The 21,714-nt window shown below is 37.3% G+C and overlaps 1 protein-coding gene across 1 annotated transcript; it reads right to left on the bottom strand.

Annotated features, from left to right (window-relative positions):
- Positions 1-5,472: 5,472 nt before the first annotated feature.
- On the bottom strand, positions 5,473-17,437 carry LOC122969987 (protein lin-28 homolog A-like). The gene is made up of 4 exons (XM_044336061.1): positions 17,407-17,437; positions 16,667-16,821; positions 10,874-11,052; positions 5,473-6,086 (listed from the first exon to the last, which is right to left on the bottom strand). The coding sequence occupies exons 1-4, from the start codon at positions 17,435-17,437 to the stop codon at positions 5,849-5,851; spliced, it is 603 nt and encodes a 200-aa protein (XP_044191996.1). The 3' UTR covers positions 5,473-5,848.
- Positions 17,438-21,714: the final 4,277 nt, after the last annotated feature.

The following is a 21,714-nucleotide window of genomic DNA, read 5'->3' as shown; positions in this document are numbered from 1 at the left end:
TTTTATTTATACCTTCACATTTGATATTTTTTCCTAAAATTGATAAATGAGTACACTATATTTTGAAGGAAAATTACAGCACTTCCGGTCTTAACCCTGGCCAAATTTGGCTAATTTTACAGTTCCCCACGTTTTTTTCAGCCAGTCAGTGAAATGCGGACACCCACCTCCCTCCCCCTTAAACCGAACTGTCACTTGCAGGAGGTGGACACAATAATATGAACACCTGCACAAATTGGGTTTTTTTTTTGTTTTTTTTTAGATAATTTCATAAGCAATGTATTAACTAACTGTATGTGGTAGGCCGAATTAATTTATTAATAGGATTTCTATAAATGTCTATAAATCTGCTTCCTGTCGCTTTGAGTTCTTTCTCTAATATTTTTCAGTATCATATAACATTTCTATCACATTTCACTCTTTGTTTTTTTATTATAATACAAGTCAAATAATTTTAATCCAAATTATTTGCGGCGCAATCAAATGCAAGCAAAAAATCTCAATCTCACAATCCTCCAATTAAACAGATGTTTACATTGTCTTGGCCTTGGAAACAGCAGTTTGACCAAATAAAATTACAACTCAAGGTCTATTTACTAGCTTTAGTGGTTCAGTGAATGGAGTTGGCCAAGTTATCGTGGTAATGACTTGGTTCCATAGATAGGTCACATGGAGACAACTGAGCTATCTCCATGACAACTGACCAAACTGCATCTGCTGGGAACGATGGTGAAATGCAGATGAAACATCAAGTGCACCTTGAATTAAGATTTTTTTATACTCTAGGCTACATTATAATCTTTTGTTAAAAATCTGATTTCATCTTTGATATGGATAGCATAGCACTTTGCTTGATTACAGCCATTGTCAAAGAACTGATAAATATACCACACAAGTATGCATCAATATGTTTATTTATCATTTTCACAGTGAATATTACCTTCATGATTACTGCCTAAAAATCAAAAGTCACAGGAAACACAAATCTTCTCTATGTTAGATCTTTGTTTTCCCATTGCATTGCTGCACAAATTACTTCAGTTGCAGGCTGAAACAGACAATCAGCAAAGCAGGGAGAAGATCCATATGCAATCACAAATGTAATCATTGTGTTTAATATGGCTACAATATAGGTTCAGCACAACCCTGAGCACTGTTACAGATTAAACATACAGTATAACCCAGAGTCAACATGAACAGTTTGCTTAATCCAAACATTCTTTGCCTTCACAATGATGGTGAGGGATTTTGGTATCGGAGTAGAATCCCTTGAAAGACTAAAATGGTGGGTGTGTCCACTCTGTTAACTAAAGATATGAGTGTTTGTTTGAAGGATGTGAGTGTAAGTTCCTTTGTGTGTCTCTCTTCCTGAAACAGGGCTAAGACTTCATATGAAAGCATTGCTTTGGTCTTAAGTACAGGATCTGTCATTATATTTGCAGCAACAACAGGCTTTGAAACACCAAAAAATAGAAAATCAAGTTCTGTGAGGTAGCAAACACATCACATTGAGAAGGAAACTTTAAAAAAAAAAAAAAAAAAAAAAAAGTAATAAATATTTGAACAGACAATTTAATAAACACAAAATTTACAAAACTGGTTTTTGGACATGCTGTTCTCAAGCTATCCTTATCAAAACCAAAATCACACCTGAGGTAGACTTGTATAGATTATTGACTAGACGATTTCTGCCTTGGTCACACACAAGAAGCAATACAAAGTACAAGAAACAAGACTAAACAGCGGGACTTGGACTACATTAAAGTATTATACATGGTAGATTAGAGCCCTTTGTACTGCAGCATTAAGGTGAACTCAAGCACATAATAGAGGCGTAATGATCCTTAATGATGATCAATACTGATGCCTTTAAACATCCTTTGTGCTTTGCAATCACCGGGCTCACTCACCAGTCCACTTCACATGAAAAAGTTAATCTATTATTCTACTCATTATCATGCAGACACATAATGAACATTATATTAATACTGTGAAAAAGACACTGTAAACAGTATGTACAATAAAAACATCATAGTGATGTTTTAAAATCTAGTGCCATGTTTGCTTTGACTTAACAAAATTGTCCATGGCTATCTGCTGTGTCTGGTATCCATCAGAGCAGGACTGTTAAAAATAAATATGTCATATTATTGTTCCACAGGATGTCTCCCTTTTCTGTTCAAACATTGTTATATACAATCAATCTGATGCCCAGTGCATTCCTGAGTTTAAACTGTGATAAACTGTTTCAAATGACTTCCTTGGTGAACCAACTTTCCCTTGATCTGCTTTGTTGTCCTTTTTGTTAATTCATGATGTCCTACATATCCCAGAATGCCTTTCCAGACATCAAGAGATAAGATATTTAAAAGAAAAATTCAACATTTTGAGTATGCTTATCTTGCTTTCTTTCTGAGAGTGAGGTAAGAAAGTTCTTCCTGTTCTCCCTTTTAACTGGGGGGAAGGGGAGCTAGTCAAGCTCTCTCTCTACAGTTCAAAACACCTCTACACCTTTCTAATTAACACAGTGGATCTTGTTCGATCTGTAACACAAACAGAAATGAAAAAATGGCTGTTGTTCAGCATGTTCTTGACAAACAAGTTCATCAGTCTGCCAAGTAGCTCCAAGGAACTGTGCACAGTCACTGCGCCCTGTTGTTGTTCGCCAAGAACTTGTTCCAGCATGTAACTCCTACGAAAACCATAAATTGATTTTTATTTTTCTGTTATGTGAGGATTAAACAAACAAGATATGATGTGTTAATTAATGAGCTTTAGAGCTTTTTTTTTTATTTTGACAAAGCCAGGCTAGCTGTTTCCCACTGCTTCCAGTCTTTATGCTAAGCTAGGCTAAATATATCTTGGCTCCAGCTTCAATCCTCTCATCTCATTCTTTGAAAGAAAGCAAAACCAGCATGTATTTCCCTAAATGTTTCACTATATTCCTTTAATGCTTTATAAGAATGTTTCAATGCTTTAAAGCTATTTGGATATGATGGCGTAGGCCAGGTGGGTGCATGTTAAGGCTGCATAACTTGCAACTTGAACCTTTTTGGCCACTTCAGCTACCAGAGAAAACAGGAATTACAGCTGGTGTTTTATGTAGCCGAAAAAGTTTACGCTGTCACACTCTATTGTAGCTGAATATCTTAACATGACATCACACTGTCTATCTTTGACCACTTATCCACTTGCATATGTCAAATACAAGAACAACCTGGACCAAGAAATGCAAGGTACATCATGTTAAAAGTACAGTGGATGGAAGTCATACATAAGGCTGCCACAGTACTGCTGCTCTATTTTGTCTGGCACATTATAACAAAGATGGCATGTACATGGCTCATTTGGCAATTGATGCCTTGGGTCTTCCGGCAACCCAAGACAGTAAAAAACTCAAACATTTAGACACATTCTAAAGGAAACTATGTCAGAAAAGTTCTCCCTGAGTTCAAAAGGAAATTGCCACAGAAACTTAATGCAGGCTGAGGTTATCGAAACAGAAAAAGTAATCTTCCACTCATGATAGCTAGAAGTATTTCCATATTGCATTGCTGTTACATAGATGATGGAAATTTAGCTAAATTAAAGGTAATGCTGTGTTTTTTTCTGTGCAGTGACAATATAGTTGTGGATGTATGACATTACATTGTCAGTAAACAATTACACAGTAACAGAATTCTCAGAATTTGTCAGAAAAGTTGTGACATACTGCACAGCATATTTGCAAAGGAAGTTAAAGCTTTGCACAACTGAGTTGTATTGAATATTTCTGAATCAAAGCACGGGTGTGAAAGGAACTATTAAAGATGTCAACTGTTCAGTCTCAGCCAGCAACAGAGAAAACTGGGAGGAAGAACAACTCTGAATAAATAGTTAATATAAAAAATATATACATTTAGCCAAGTGAAGGCTTGAGAGTTTTAGCATCAAATCATTACAAAAAACAAAAAAAATCCTTCCTTCATCACAACACCTTCCTACTGGCTCCATCTACAGCTTTCAAGTACAACATGTGAGCAAATATTTTTTGAGGAAATCCCTGATATTATGTGTAAAAACATTCCCCCTTGATTAATACTGTTTTGCAGACAAAGCCTGCCATACAATCAACACTGGTCTTGCATATAAGTTATATTATAATGAAATGGCAACTTGGAAATTCAGATATATGTAAGAGCTTCACCACTAATGGAAAAAAATATTTTCCCTGTTACAGGAGTGGTGAGATAATGTTGTTAGTTGGATGTTTTTAGTGGAAAATGGCATTTGAAAGCAGCTCCCCTCAACCCCTTTGGAAAGTGGAGGTTATGGCACTTATGTTAAGCTTGTGATGGTCACTTTTCACTATCACACCTGAAAATGATATCCCATTGTAGCAGACACAAGTACTTTCAGTAAAGTATTTGGCAGCCCAGGATACGATTTTTTGTTCTTTTTACATTCACATGTTGGATTGCTTACCTCAATCGTGTAAAATGTAATAATAAAAAAGAGATGTTTGCTATGTTTGATAATCATTTAACCTCATCATTTTCCTCAAAAAGATTCAACAGGGTGTAATCTTGCCAGGTCTTAGAAAGGGATTTGAACCCACAAACAAGGGTTTGACTGATATGGGTTTTTAGAAGCCAATAATTATATTCTTGACTATTTTTTAGACTGTAGCCATTTTGTTTTGTTACAATTGTCAGCATTAATACTTTTTGTTTTACACACTTTTTGTGTCAAGAAAGTTTCCCTGGAGCTTTATTCATAATGACTTCGGTGTTTGAGGTGCGCTAGCTGTCTCCATCTGTAGGCTTTAGAAGAAATATTCTTTGTGTGTTACTTATATTGTAAGGAATTAATTTTAGTCAAATATAATTATATGTCTGAAAAATCAAATAACCCTGAAGCCTAGCTAGCTAACATGCAAATCTTGCTAGCGAGCAGGAGTAACTAAAGCTATTTGGATAGAGCTAGGTGACCTAGTTACATGTTAAGGCTACATCTTAAAACTTAAATCTTCTGGGCTACTTTGGCTAATGTTACATATCAGAAAAACCAACAATTCCTTAAGGTTACACTTCCCTTCAGTAACTTTGCTCCTAAATTATTTTGTCAAGGCAGAGATGGTTGTCATAATGTGAGAAATTCTGATACAGCAAAAAATGTTTGTTATCCATTTTCCTTCAGGACAAATATTGGAACAATTTATACATAGGAATTATCCAATGGGTTATTTTTGTCATTCACTCATTATATTTGCTGTCAGTTTCCCATTGTCAGTTGTATCTGTTGTGCAATTGAATATAATTACTGGAAGAACCAGTTGGAGAACCAGATTCATCCATGGGTGTGACTAAACCCTATACTGCACCCATCATGCAGGCTTCATAGACAACAGTGACTAGCTTACATTGTTTTTTGTCACTACAGTCCAATATCTGCAAACCCATCTATCAGTCAAACCTGCCCTGATGCTTTAGGCCAGAAGACACCCTGTATGTGTGCAATGTTTTCGAGAGTAAACCAGCTATACTTATTGCATTTTGTAGAGAGGCTCAGCTAACAGAGGCACACATTGGACTTGATATCTGTGGCTACTACACGGCTGAATTTAAGTCAGGGGGAATGTTCTATATGTCTCTGATTGTTTCATTCCAAAGATAAGACACTTATCTAAGGCAGAAAAACAACACACAAAGAAAAAATTATTCAAAGTGGATATGTCTGTCAGCGTGCTATTGAACAACACATCACATAAATATCACAGTGATGATTCGCCACTCAATAAATAAAATCTGAGGTCGCTCTGTCTATAAGCAGTGTTCCAGTGAAAAACCTCACAGTTTCCCTGAATCGTTCACTCTAAGTTTTCAGAAAGGGTTGCATGGCTTTGCTCCTCTTCCTCATGCCTCGGTGAGGTTGCTGTTCCCTGAGAGCCAGGAGACGTAAGCTGCTGCTGCTGCTGCTGCTGCTGTGCTTTGACCGGACAGTTGGCCACCATGTGGGACACGCTCTGGCAAAAATGGCACTTTTTGGGCTGAGGGGGCAACTGGCATTCTTTGGCATGATGGCCGGGTCCTCCGCAGTTGTAGCATCTAAAATCATGACAGGAGAGGAAATGACTTCAGTGGTGCAGTGGTATTGAACAAAATTGGATTTAATAGTTTTAGGTAAAAGAAGAAGGAAAACACACACTTTACAAATCTATGCATAACCCAACTGCAGTGCATCTGAAGTGACGTGGTTGAATTCTACCACTAGAGGGCGACACACTCCCAGATTTGGTTTCGGAGTCCTTAGTCCCTTGTTAACATATCTGTCAGCATGTGTCTACATTAACTGCAGTCCCAGTGGTGGGCAGCTGTGAGGGGATTGATCAAATTGATCTCTGTCTCTCAAGGGATGTTGTATAAGGGAAACTCTGACGACCACCTTCTTAAGACATGCTTTGTTGTCCTGCCAGTCAAGCTAAAAAGGTGCATTTTGGTCTTGTTACAAAGAGTGTTAGTATATGGGCTACATATAACAGATTTACTCTGCATCACTTATTCAGACACAATCGGTTTTTGCATGTGCCTTCCTACTATTAATTCTTGGTTTATGATGAAGAACTTGAGTAGGAACTTTCACTTTCTTCCAATGAAAAATGTGAACTCATTTGGTATTGTATTTTACTTGCAGCTAGGTAATAATTAATTAAAATATTTGTCCTAAATGATTGATAACACAGTATGAAAAATGTATGCAAAATCAAACATAAAATTTTCAAATTGATGATAACAATTATAATAAATGTTATTTATGGAGCGCTCCTCAAGATATTCAAATCAACACAATAAGTTGAGAAGACCCTCGGTAACTAAAAAAACATTAATCACACATTAAAAGCAGTTTTCTAAAAAAAAACTGACGGTAAATTAAATGAACTTTGTTACATATAGACCTTTTTCTCAGCAGACATTTTGACATGTCATCGCAGGAAAAGCGCAGGTGTAATTAATAACATTAACAATGGCTGCATTACTTGAGATGAGCTAGTTGCAGCGTCCTGGTATTGTGCATGCTGGCTCACTGGCATGGCTTCTCATCATCAATGTGATTAATTACACTTGTGCTTTTCTTGTGATCATGTAATGTGTAAAATAAAAATGTACTATATCTTCTCTTTTTATTAGCTTCTAATTTCAGCATGCCAATTTTAGGTCATTTCAACAACAGAAATTTGTAATATGATCATATTGTCACAATAGCATTCCACTGAAAGTCAATAGATGATAACTTTGAATTATCATCCAGGTCAAAGCGTTAAGTATAAATCTCCACACTGACAGATGTTACTCAAGCTGCTATGGTTAAAACATTCACATTCCAGCTACTGTTTGTTGATCTTGCAGGTAAACTGGGTATTGTTGTCAATAAATCTATGTTGAGAACGCTAATGATCAGTTGCAAAGTGAAATCCTGTTGGTGAATTCATTAGGGCAGGAAAAACAAGGCAGGCACTGCAGCGTGACACAAAGAGGCTCGAGCCACTTAAACAGGCAGGGAAAAAAAATACATTGATTTTTTTACAATATGGACAATCTAGTTTTCTATCTGCCCTGGTTTTTCCCCTTACGGTCCACCTGAAGCTGAGCAAGTAAATAAACAGTATCAGGAGCAGTAAAAGTCAACACTCCCTGTCAAAGCATATAAATACTTTTTTCTTGCTCAAAAGTATTATGATTATGTTTCGACACAAGATTACATTGTTCATCCCTGGGTCAAGAAAATTCTCCCACCTCTCAATCTTAAAAAACCCTTTGAAATCCTAACAAGTAACATCAAGCTCTTATTTTTCATTCAGCAGTAACACCAATTCATTCTGATGCCGTAATGTCATATTTGCTGGTATCAGTCTGTAAAAGCTGACTGAGAAAAGACCCAAAAGTTTGATTATTTGTGTTTATGGTTTAAATTTTTTTTTTTTCATGGAAGAGCTCACATGTGACAGTGTTTAAGACCTGTGCCCCTCATCAAGTCATTAAAGGAAACTTTATTTGGCAAAACTGCAGTACAGAAATGCCAAAGATATGTTTGAAGTCATTTAAAAACAGTGTCGCTGTTACATTGTTTGTCCACAAAAAATATGTCTATCTTTGCTGCTGTGACGCCATAAATTTCCCCCCTTAGGGGATCAATAAAGTCTTATCTTATCATATCTTAATACATTTTCAGCTGTAAAACGTCCTGCCTGGTACTAAATAATGAACATCGGCCGATATATATCTGGGTGTCGGCCTCAAAAATCCATTTTGAGTCAAGTTCTGATAATCTGATGAATTACTTAACTCAAGCAAGATTCATGTATCTTCATATTGCTTTAATACTCTGCGTAAATAAATGGTAACTAATGGCTGCCTGCGAGGTAGGAAAAGCACATTTAATCTGACACATTATAGCAAGCTTTGGTCAGCTGTACATGAACAGAACTGGTGTGAATTCACAGACTGTTGAGGAAAATAACTGGCCGATAACAAATCCCATGAACAGACCAAAACCAACCATGAACAGACCAAAACCAACCATGAACAGACCAAAACCAACCATGAACAGACCAAAACCAACCATGCATTTTTTAACCCTAAATATTTTTTAAGTCAAATTTGGTCAATTTTTGTATTTCAAAGCAGTAAAAACATCTTTGTTTTCACCTGAAATTTTACGACTTTTCCTAAATTGACCCAGAAAACAAAAGTGGAAATATTTCAACTGTTATGCATCTTTGCACATGCATTCTGAGTTAAATTTAACCCGTATGTATTCAAAAATGTATTCTTCATATTCTGTAAAATTAATTGTAATTATTTTATGTTCTCCTGTTTTAGGTAACATAGGATCATGATATAGTTTCATTAAGGATTAATCTGATGAGGTGTTTATGAACAAAAAATAGATTTGTGGTTCAGAGATTTGGTATAAAGACTTATTTATTAGAAGATACTGTGAAAAGTCAGAGTATGAACAGTATGTAAGGGTTAATATTTTCCAACTATCCTGTCCTCTCTTTGTCGCTCAGCCCCAAGCTCATTGCTTTCTAATGAAATGTAAATCTTTAAAAACAGCTCACAAATATATAGTTTCATTTTATAAAAAATCTTTTTAGCAAATGTTACTCAAACAGGAGGAAATGGTGCATTTTGGAGGACTATTGTCAATAGCAGATTAATACACATTTGGTGCGCTAGTGAGTATTTCTGGCATAGGAAAATAAACTACAGTGTTTGTGTTTCTGAACAACAATGGCACAGATATAAGATATATCAGACAAGTGAGTAGGCTCAAATAATTATCGGTTTTGGTCTTTTCATGAGATTTTTTGGCAATAAGAAAACTACAAAATATCACCAGTATTATGCATTATAACAGCAAAATTACGCCTGTGAGATACAGAATGATGAAACCCAGATCGAGCCCTGGATCATCTCACCGCTAACCACCACTTCCTTCCTCTCTCCCTCCTTCCTCCCTGCCCCCCATCAGGGCTCAGTATTGATCAGCGTGGCCACGAGGGTATGAGAGGGAGCTCCTTTGTTTCAATACTACAGTGACCTCCGAACCCTGACCCCCGCTCGCTCACCGCCCCTCCTCCCGCCCTCCCCTCCACCTCATTTGCACACCACACCCCATTGTTGCTATGGCAGTGGTGACCTCTGACCTCTCTCAGGCACCTACATCTGTTATCAATTAAATGGATAGGATCCTTTCCTCTTCTGAATACAACATTTATGTTTGGGAGCCAGTGAGAGAAAAGGGGGAACATGTGAATGCAATCAAACCTTGTATTTCAGGACAGGAAGCTGTGGTATTATTTTTATCATTGCCCAACATGATTAATGAAGTAGAACTTAATAAGATGCTATCACATTAATAACCTTGTCCGATCTTAATGACCAACAATCTACAAATTAAACTCCTTTGCAACTTTCATGTTGAACCAGTAAGATGAAGAAAGTAAGAACATCTGAGTGCAATCAAATCTAGCAGGTATTTAAAGAGAGGAAGATGTGGAGTTCATTTTATCACTGTTAGCCATGATTAATATGGTCAAATCTAAAAGATGCTATCACATTAATAGCCTCTCTGGATCTTAATTGCCTAAAATCCGCTAAACAAGTTTCAAGGACAAACAATTTGCGATTACAAATAAATTCCTCCAGTAGTATTCATTTACAAGTTAATTTATAGCTCTCGGATTTTTGATTTGTGATAAAGTGATACACTTTGGTGAAGCTACACTGGGGCCAGAACAGAAGACAAATAGAGTGTGGGGGGTTGGAGAAGTGAAGCTTTAAATGCGAAGCCTGAAGAGATCAAACAAGCTATTGATCCAGCTCAGCCTGCTGCTCCACAAAGAGCCCACATTTTAGTAAGCTCTAAACATAACTTTCAACCTCAAGAAGATAAAAAAGACATCATTCATACAGTGCAGGTAGGAACACTGCAAACATCTCCCTCCTACATGACATTTTGTCTGTGATTTGAGTCAACAAGTAAAAAAATGTTTTAAAAAAATCAGCCGTTGCACAAAAATATTTGAACTTGTTTCTGATGAAGTGTTTTCTGAAGTCAAGTTAGATTTCTCTGACTCTAGTAGCAATCAACTTATTTGTTCTTGTTTCAAGATACAAACACTCATTTCTGAAAGATTCTTGCACACAGAGATTTTTTCAGATTTTTTGTTTTTGATTATTTTGCTATGATAAAGGGGATTAATATTAATTACTTGTCTCAGTTTATGTTTTCCAACTCAGAGGACATAAGAAGAAGATAAGAGTGTTTCCCAAAATTATATTTCTTTAGATTCTCAATGAAAATGTGGATGTCCTCCAACTAGACTTACCTGTCCCCCTTGGAGCGTCGTTTCTGGCCACCCTTGGGTCTTCTTTCGCTGCCCAGACATGGTGCTCCATTAGGTCCAGTGACCCGAACAGACTCCAGTCCTTTAGATGATTTTTTAAAGGTGAACTCAACGTCCTCACCCTCTCTGAGGCTGCGGAAGCCCTCCATGTGCAGTTTGCTCTGTTAGTGAGAAAGAGTGAGGGTCATGGGGTTTAAGCTGCTGCCACAAAATGCCAGGGTAGTGGTATAATAAACAAACTGTGTAAAAAGAACTGACAAATCAGCACCTTAAAAGGCTGTTGTCAGTAGACATGGAGATAGCTTTTACTGGTGAAAAGCTTCCTCATGGATGGTTTGTTGTAGACACAAGTTTCCTGGAGCTTATATCAAAAACCCTAAAAACGTCATGCATCACATAAAAAAAACTGAGATTGCTCAATTTTTCCATAACAACCACCATGTTTTTCCAGACTGAAAATGAAAGACCAGTGACAGCCCAGCCAGTGTCAAATCATGCGTTCAAGTTAAGAGTGCTCCACTAATTTAGCATTACATTCCTGTAACATTGTCTGACTCACAATGGACTTTTTTTAAGAAAAGAGAAAAAATTGATGCAGCTTTTGTATTCCATGCATTCGTCTTCCTTGTCAAAACCTAGTACATGTGTTATGCTAGTAGCAGCTAATGTGACCTGGAGCTGCTAGCCTCTAGCAGAGATGAGGAGTGGGATACAGAGGTCTGCTAACCTCACTTCTTTCTAACTCCACATCTCAAGATTGTTTTCATTTTCAAACTCATAGTCTTGAGCCCCAACCAATGCTGACTCAGGTGACATCACTTGAGGCAATTTATCAGATTTCACACAGCTCCCTCTGAAGACACAAAAGGCTTTGTACTACTTTTTTTTACATATGCAATAAAGAACTGCAAAAGGGGTTCGAAGTCCCTCTTTGAGATGTCAGTAGACTTAAACAGACAAAAACAGACCATTTTTATACCTATTCACACCCACTTCACACCTGTTATTGGCCAGGTGTGTGGAACTGAGACAGTAAGCAGGATTTGAACCTCTCTCTTAAACTCTCTTTTGTCATTCATCACACAATTACTCTTTTTTTCATGTGTACAACCGAGTGCAACAACATGAATGTCTTTAAGGTGTGCACTATTACCCCCGTTTGTACGATTCATCTCATCTCGTCACTCTCTGTGAAAGCAGGCTTTTGGTCATACCTTCAAGTGTGGCCATTTGGGCTTAAACACTTTTGCCTCTTGACACAGTCAGACAAACAGCCCATGATGAAGTTTGTTTGAAGCATACTGAGGCCTTTACAGTGACGTCTGAATGAAAGACATGACTATGAATTATCTATTGTTCGGCCTATAAAATTTTGAGGTTGTCTATATTGAGCTTTGCCAGATCACATGAGCAAAGATCAAGTGAACTTTGCAAGGCATACACACAGGCTTGGACACATGTTCTGCCAACATTCACCCGTAATTTATGTGAATATACAGCTGAACTTATTGCTGCTTGTTAGCTCTGTCATTGTTTATTGGCATGTTAAGTCTGTTATTATGGTAGTTACTGACAAGATAAATACAGTAGTTTGGGGTCAAAAGTTGCTAGATGTCCAAGATTTAAATCAGCCTATTCTATTTTTGGTTGATACATGACAAAGGTGCAGCTTACTTGAAAACAGATCGCACACTTGAGACAAACTGCATAAATGTCGCATTAATAGAAACATGGAGCCATTCTGTCAGGGAAACCTCAGCTCCCTCATAAAGCTCCAATCCTGTTGACAGCCGTTTTGAAACATCAATGCTTTCGCATACCCCTCCTCCCCTCTTGTGTCTCCAACCAAGCCTCCAAAGCATTCCTAACCCCAACCCCCTCCCCCTCTGCTTCCTCAGCACCACCACCAACATGCAGCCACAGACTCCCTAAAATGAGTCCATCTGGTCAAGTCTCAAGATGACCACTACTCTGGAAGATGCTGGGAAATGACACAGGGGGAGGAGTGCATTCCTGGGATAGCTACCAGGATAGGTGGCAAGAGAAATGTACCAAGAAAATTAACAGATTTTTCACAAATTAACTTTCAAATTGTAGTGATAAATGAAAAGAAGGATGAACTACAGAACCACAAGGTAAACATGCACCAAAAAGCAGCTAAGGAACACATTCATTTCAACATTTTTCCAAACAAAGCAGAACCAAAGGTAGCAATCACTGTAAATAATATTTATGTACTGAAAGTACATTTTATTGTAAACAACGGGTCCTTTGTCTCAGTATGGTCTACTGCTTTCTTGTTATGTCGCTATATGTTTGAGCTCACATAAATATACTCCATATTTCCTTGCTATATGCTTTTTTTATTTTCAACTACATAAAACACAAAGATAAAATTTCTGCAAAGACTATTTTGAGGATAATGGTTTGTTCTTAGTTGAGAGATCTTTAGTGGTGTAATGTTAACAACTGTGGTCTTTGAAATTTACAGAAATCACTAGTTTCTGGGCAGTATAACTCAATGCACTGCAGCTAAAAAAACAGAAGCAAATAACCAAAACACCAGTACACATATAAGATCTTCACAAATGTGACAATACATAGTTTTAGTATCCCATGGAAACTTCTGTTGTGTCGTAATTCACTTTCGTTATATTGTATACAACCTGCAGTGTTTCTGTGCATGCATTGTATATCTATGCTGCATACATGTTGTCATATTGGTGGCAAAAGTTGAGCCTGGTCCAACTTTTTTGATGATCCTGCATTATTTTGCTGGAGCCCTCTGCATTAACACTTCATCTGCGCCAAATGAGAGGGCTGTGTATTTTCACATGGGTCATTTATACCCTATTTTTTCACTAATACACGGTGTAAATGTGGTTCTATCTAGGGATTGTCTTTTAATGACATTTGAGATTTTGTAGGTGACACTTTAAATCCTGCTCATGCTAACTATCCAAGTTTCTGTTTATTCCAAACTAACAATAATCATTAAATGCATCATGCTGTAGGGTTCTTCCAGGAAACACAGATGGTGTTTTAGAGGAGAAAATGTAAAAGCTTCCCTGGCCTGAACACAGCTTTAGCCACTACAGTGTTCCATAGCTGAGAGTAACAAAACGTAATTTATTATTACAAAAGCATTCTTATATCCTGTATTTCCTCCAGCCCAGTGGCTTTAATGCGTATGAAGCCACAGCTGACTGTGGAAGGCTTATCGCTGGTTGGCTTGTGGCTCGTGCATGCCGCCTGGCTGAACCCAGACAGCTTGGTGATCATTATGGGATAGGAATCCAATTCCTGACAATCTAACAACCTCGGCATTCCTGCTCACACTGTCAACAGATTCATCAACCTGTCATCCCCTGAAACTCCCCACTTCATCCAGCAGTAATGTCACAAACAACATTACTGTTAGGAATACATTTATATTCCTTCCTCTATAGATAATATGTATACTATCTAACTGCTAACATCCTCTCTCCTAAATCCTCTTTTGTTTCTATTTCCTGTTTAATTTGGCCAGAGGTTCAACTCCACATAGTTCAAAGATCTTAGAAAGGTCTAATAATGTTCTTAATTAATTTGGTTTTTAAGATAACCGCAGATACCTTTGCAGAATACAATCCAAGACCATCAGCACTAACATGGAGCTTTCTAAGTCATCATGATTTTGGATTTTAACTTTGTACAGAGCCAGGCTAGCTGTTTCCCTCTGCTTCCAGTCATCATGCATTTATTGACATTTTAGGTACCATCTAAGGAATCATGTCAAACATTAGCATTTTTACTATATGAGCAAAACTAAAGACCTTCTTTTTCAATGGTTACTTTGGCTTAACTCTAATTAAACCATACTTAATACAGTATAAATATTTGCCAAAAGCCCTTCATTGACTGTCAAACAACTGCATGATCTTGATGCTAACAAACCTTATGGCTAGTATATAGATGCCATTAGCATTTTATTACCTCCATCTAATGAACTTTCAATGGTTATACAGTCGTTTGGCTATCATACATTTTTAATTTGAGAGTAAGAAGCTGGAAATCAGTAAGGAAAAACATCAGTGAACCTTAAAACTAAGACAATGTCTCTGCATATAGTATTATTTGCTACCAGAACCCTCAATCCTTCTGCACTTCAAATCAGCTATGTGTGACAGTCCCTATATCACTGATTCTAAGTACATGTAAAATACAGACAACACTTAAGACTAATAACCACCTCCCAAAGGAATATTGGTTTGATGCCCTTTTTTGGCTCTCAGATTAATTTCATTCAATATTTGATTGGTCATTATAACAATAGACCACAATCTGCCATTTGATCACACCTCTGCATACCGCATTGACACCCATGTTTCACTGAGGCCCAGAACAAGCATGTAAAGAGCCCTCATTCCCTCTCTTTCATTTCATCAGATGATTTACAGCAACACAGGGGCAGGTAACCTGAGAAGTGGTCCCTGCCAAAAGGCTCCACATGGGAGGTGGGACTGAAATTCAGGAGTGGGTGGGCTCCCTGATGCTTTAATGACTTTATAACAGGAAGCAGGGCTGGATGGGGAGAGGAATGGGCCTTGTTATCTCTGTTTTAGCCTCTAACCCCTTTTAAATAGAAATGTTTGAGCCCTAAACCCCCCCTCACACACCATATAAGTTCCACAGCAGATATATGTCTGTGAGGTAAAGTGAGTGGGAGAGTGGCGGTGCTGGCTCGGGCATGGTTGACTTTAAAATGTGTTAATCTGTAGGTAATTTTACACAAAAACCCATCAGGTGTGTTACATTCCAACAGGACTTTCATTGACAAGCTGGAGCAGCTTTCACTTTCTTCAAATAATGTTAGTTCAGGGTTTTTTTTACAAGTTGAATATGTGACAGATTTTTACTTTTGATGAGATTTTTCTAGTCACAGTGATATTTTTTTCTAAATTTGGACAGCTGTTTTACATTGCATGCAGACATAACATGTAACTGTTAATGTTCAGCATTCAAAAATGTAAAATAAAAATTCACAAGTCAGATGTTGTCCTTTTTTTTTCTTGTGTATATCTGCTTTGTTGCTTTAACAGGGAATCCAAATAAAAGCCAAGCTTTCCAGCCATGAATAAGAAAAAGAATGAGAATTCACTGAATTGTGAGGATTCAGTTGATTACACAAGACTGTGTGTTAAGCTGAAACAGTGGGATAACCTGAAGAGCTTTTAAATTTGTTTGTAATTCCTGAACATATTGCTGGTAGGCTGTGTACTTTTTGTTCTTTTTGTACCTCTAATGAGACTGTAAGGTGATAGCAATGTAAGATTCATTACTTACTAGTTTGTCCAAGCGTTGTGAGATATGGAGAGTGTGTTTTAGTGCATTGTTGAAGTCACACCAAGGAGCAATACTGTTCACTCTATAAAACTAAAACAATTCACCATAATAACCAAATAATGCATCATCATTTACATTCAAGGCATGTCAATAATTACCCATGCTTGAGAAATTGTGTAAGTATTTGGACAATGACATACCTTCTTTTTGGGTATTTATGGGAGTTTAAAGTGTAAGAATTGTCATTTTTTTTACATATTAGAGGATATTGATAGGGTTCACCCATTCAGGGTGTAAAAAGTAAAGTTTGACAGCAACTGCATCCGATTTATGTGCTGGGTTACAACAACACAACAAACTGTGTAAATATCCAAATACTTTGCCCAAAGACTGCACAAGAATGTTACTAATTCACTACAAGTGATGTGAAGAGCAGCAGCAGAGTCTCACCTGGTGGACGAACACATCTAGCGGCTGCTCCAGTGGTGCTCCGTCCCTGCTACTCATGGACAGGAAGCCAAAGCCCATCCGCACGTTGAACCACTTGCAGACGCCACTGCCCCGGGACAGAGCCGCTCCCTCCTCCTCGCTCTGCACACAGCCTCCTTTACAACAGACGGTACACACATAAAGCAATAGCAGGGGCTGTAATCCAATACTGTTCTTTTTTTTTTTTTTTTTTTAAATCTGATATTAGCCTGTAAAAAAACACATTCATAATTTGCCTAATGATATAATGATAGTGCTGCAGGTAACAATTATTGTCAGTGGTGATTCATCAGCAGATTATTTTCTAGATTCATTGATCAGTTTAGATTATAAAAAGTCAGAACATTTTCCCTGAGCCCAGATTGAAATGTGTTTTGTCAAAACAGTCCAAATATGATTTGAATATATTCAATTTACTAACATGAAAGACTAAAAAACATCAAATTATCCAATTTTTGCTTAAAATGATTCAGCTCTGTTTTATCAATTTATAGATTTAGAAGGATATATTCTTTAAAAAATAAACGCATTTACATGTTCAAACATACCAACAAGCCTTCAAAATACAATGTATGTTCCCTCTGTCAATATTAAAACCAATAAACAGCCAGATCTTTATAGAGGTGATGCTAAACAACATCCTTCATCTCTTACTCCATTAAAAGTTGGATTTATCAATAAACAAAAGGTTTTTGCTCTACCTGTGAAACTCTGGTTGGAAGCAGAGCCCATCCTGTCGCTCTCTGCTGCTTACTCTCAGCTTTAGATAAAGTGCTGCCCTCCTGCTCCCTCTTACACCCCCATTCTCTACCTCCACATCAACAAAAGCATGCTTTCCCCCAGACACCAAGTCATGGCAGCACTTCTGGAGAGATTTTTCTGAATAGACAACCACCCAGCCCCTCAGGAAGGAAAGAAGAAGATTCAGAACAAGACAATACAAGAGGAAGAAAAGCCAACCCTCCTTTTTGTCTGTCGGCCACCGAACCCCCCTCTTCCTTCTTTCAGAGCATCTTCAAAGGAACTCTCCTCATACCTTCTGCCATGGTGGGAGGTTTCCACATGCAGCCTCCTGCAGAAACAGCTCCGGCCCAGAAATATATCAGATGAAATGAGTGAACTGCATGCTGGACATCCGTGCACAGTGTGTGTAATCCTCCAGGAGAAAGAATGTGTTCTGCCTTCTTCCTGCTCTCCTCTTGCACAATATGCAGAAGGCCCCTGACCCTCCTACCTCTGGTAACCCTAACCACCCCCCAGCCACACACACACACACACACACACACACACACACATACACACCACCTTTTCGGTCAAGTCCACGTGATTTCCAATCACAGATAAATCACACATGTCCAATAAGATGGGGAGCCAACACAATTGACAAACTGACCAATCAGGACTTTGGGCGATGCAGCATTAGCGTTGCACCCAAGGGCCCAGAGGGATATCACCCCGCCCACTATTACCACCACACACACACACACACATACACACACACACACAACAAAAACCCAGCTGCAAGGCATTTAGCAGCTACTGGGCCCCGTTCTTCAAATGTGGCTTGACTAATTCAGGCTAACATGCTGTTATCAGGTTAAAATGATCTGGAGCAATAGATTCTTAAGACATAAGTCTCATCTCCTCATTGAACACACAAGTGACTATATAATGATAAACACATGTCTGTTGTGATGATGTATCCTTATTAAAACATCCCAAATAGTAGCTATTACTGCTTCTACATGTTTCAGCAAGTGAGTTCTGCAGCTAATGACTTAATAGGTTTTATTGTTGCATATGTCAAATCAAATGTCATATTTTCTGGCTCCACTGGTCTTTAAACAGTCAGAGTCTTTTAGTTGAATTTATGTCTGCTGCTCAGTGTATCCCAAACTACATTTCAATTTATAACTTTTTGCACAAGCTTTTATTTTGTTGTATATTTTATCATGTATGAGTATAGGTAACTCTTCATAACAAAAAAAATAAAATATGATTTGTCAAAAACCTGCATGTTCCTACAATACCTACAGTCATAATTATATCAACTGTCTTTCATTATAAATAGGAGAAAGCTAGTATCTGATAATGTTAGCTTGTATCTGAAAGTGAATTCATGTTTGGGGTTTACGGTTATGATCCAGCTAACTGTCAATAAACTGCATTTTAGCAGGTTTGGGTTAAAGGACTTGTTGCTGTGACAACGAAGAACCAAAAAAGACTCATGTCAAATCAACAACATTTCAATCTGGATAACCTGGTTATCCACATGTGAAGAACAGGGCTGTGTTCACAAGAGCTGCTCTCTTCATTCACAATAAAGTCTGCAAACATCCTCCCATCTGATTTATTATAGTCTAGTCAAGCTCATTCTCCAGTTACACATTAAACCATTTTAAGATCTGTTTAATGCATCGTTTCATAATACATTTGCCTGCACAAGTTCCACATTTCACTGTACTAATTATGCTTGTGATAAATAAAACATTTCAGTCTCAAAATCTCATAATTTTGCAAATTGATGTCTTAAGTCAGAATAGAAAAGAAAAAGAAAAGAGAGAAAAGGAGGAAGGGATATTGAAAGTAAATTAAGCTATTCAGAAGCAAAATTATACTTTAGAGATGAAAGTATAATAAATAATGAGTAAAATATAATAATAGGGGCATTTGACAGTGTTGCATGTCTTTGAGAGGTAAAATAACAAAACAAATCAGAAGAAACAAAGCAAACAAAACAACAAGCAAAAGAAAAAAACAACAAAAGCATTGAAAAGTGATTTGACCTTTTAGTCAAATTCTTTTGAAGCACTTTGTAATTTTGTTTTGTGAAATTATATGAATATTAGCTACTTAGTTAGTAGTTAGTAATTAGTAGTAGCATTAGTGCAGTATATAATGGGTAGTGTTTTCATTGGGTTATTTGTTTGGTTTAAGAGGTAAAAACAGAAGCAAAAACATGGAAGTAATCTCTTAATTTATCCCTTAAAAGAGCCTTTTCAATGAAGGTGGTAATTCAAGGATAGCTTTCGTACCATCTGTTAAATTTTATGTACATAATTCATTAAAAAAAACCTTGATATGTAATAATCCATTAATTGATTATTTAATTGATTAACCCCAAATTTGGTGTGAGCACCTGAATTTGCACTTTAATTGAAAAAAATCCTTTATGGTTAAAGTTAAGAGGTACTTGTAATGTTATTTTTTAAACTGACAGACGTTTGTACCCCTTAAAAACTCCTTAATCCACCCAGAAAAGCCATTAAAACCTCTTTAATATATTACAGTCCATTAATTTATCCATTAAGTATCCATTAAATATATGAATACTACATAAGAATCACTTTGAATATCTAATATTTAATATAAGTGTTGGCAGGGTATTTTATATCCATCATTGGATCCCTTAATAACACTTCACACTGATAATTAAGAGATTATATTTTAAATTACTGTGTAAATTAAGAGGAAGAGGAAGAAGTCATGTACCCCTTAAAATCTACTTAATTTGCTATTTAGGTATTTTTAAGAGAATTAATTGTGGCCTTTTGAGAAATGAAGCCAATGCGGAATGGCCACTTGAGGCTGGCTCCAAAAGTGAGTCATTCCCCATAGACCCCCATGTTAAAATGCCCAACTTTACAGCAGAAACATGCCTACAGCCTGGTACAAAGAGCAGTTTTGGTCTATAGCTAATTTCCCCTTTCATGACAACTGTATGGGGGTGAATTCACTCGTTTAAATTTTATTAAGCCGTAAAGTTATGCATAATGAAGGACAGGGCTGCTTTGAGTGACAGGTCCGCCAGCCGCTAGGTGGCTTGTTTCAGCCCGTCTCTTTGCCCATTTTTGATTGGCTGGGAGTTAGGCAGCATCACGCACTGCCAAGATGGTGATGGGTGACATCACAGTAACTACATCCATATTATATATTATATATATTATTATATTATATATATATTATATATATTATATATATATATTTATATATATACAGTCTATGTTGAGAACCCATTAACAGCATCTTCAACTGATAATTATTGAATAAGTGAAATATTTCAAATTAGTGGTTAAATTGAGGGGAAGGTCATGAACCCTTTAAAATCTACTTTAACAGCTTTTTGGTCAAGGTGTTTTGAGGGGTTTTAGTTTTCACCTTTTAAGATTAATAGACAGATTAAAAGATCTCTATCCACCATATTCATACTCAAACACCTTGATCCAGATCAAGTTGTTGGGTAAGTTTTCACAGCTAAATTAAGAATTAACTCAGAGTATTTTAAGGTATTGCTGTTTTGTAGTGACAGCTGTTTCTGACAATATCTGACAAGCATTAACCAAGCTGTCATCTTAGAAGAAACACTGCTCCTCAAAGTTCTCTGTGTGTCAACATTAGTGAAGGTCAGTGCTGTATTTCTGTCCTCCATGATAATTATACAAACTAATAGATGAAATTCAGACACCAGATGGCATCCTCCTCTATCTTTAGTCTTCAGGATGACTCATACTTGTTGTAGATGACATACATCTGCATGCTTTGTCTGCTGAGGTGAGTCACGTCCACCTGTCAAGGTTTGCAAAAAAAAGCCAACGGTGGCCTGTTGGGGTCAGTTCATTCACTCATGCTCATTAATAGGTAATGAGTCGCTTTCAAGCTGCTGTATAGAACCACAAACCTACTCTCATTGCAGCTGAGTCATGGAACTTCCAGTAATGACACAATCAATAGTCATCATGTAGCAATAATTTATTTCTCAGATGTGGTTTCTTTTTCGTCTTGCAGTGTTCTTGTTTTGCCTGCAGGGGAGCTGGCCTTGTCACAATTCAATACAGTTATGTGTATGTGTATGTGTGTGTGCGTGTGCGTGTGTGTGAGAGAGAGAGAGAGGGAGGGAGAGAGAGAGAGAGAGAGAGAGAGAGAGAGAGAGAGAGAGAGAGGTGTTGCCTAATTAAAACCAAATGACTACCTCCATTCATGCATCCTCTGAAAGTTACCATGGAAATGGA

The sequence above is a fragment of the Thunnus albacares genome, chromosome 19 (genome assembly GCF_914725855.1).
Source record: "Thunnus albacares chromosome 19, fThuAlb1.1, whole genome shotgun sequence".
NCBI lineage: Eukaryota > Metazoa > Chordata > Actinopteri > Scombriformes > Scombridae > Thunnus > Thunnus albacares.
The sequence above is the reverse complement of the archived record's forward strand: the minus strand, read 5'-3'. Positions and strand labels throughout refer to the sequence as shown.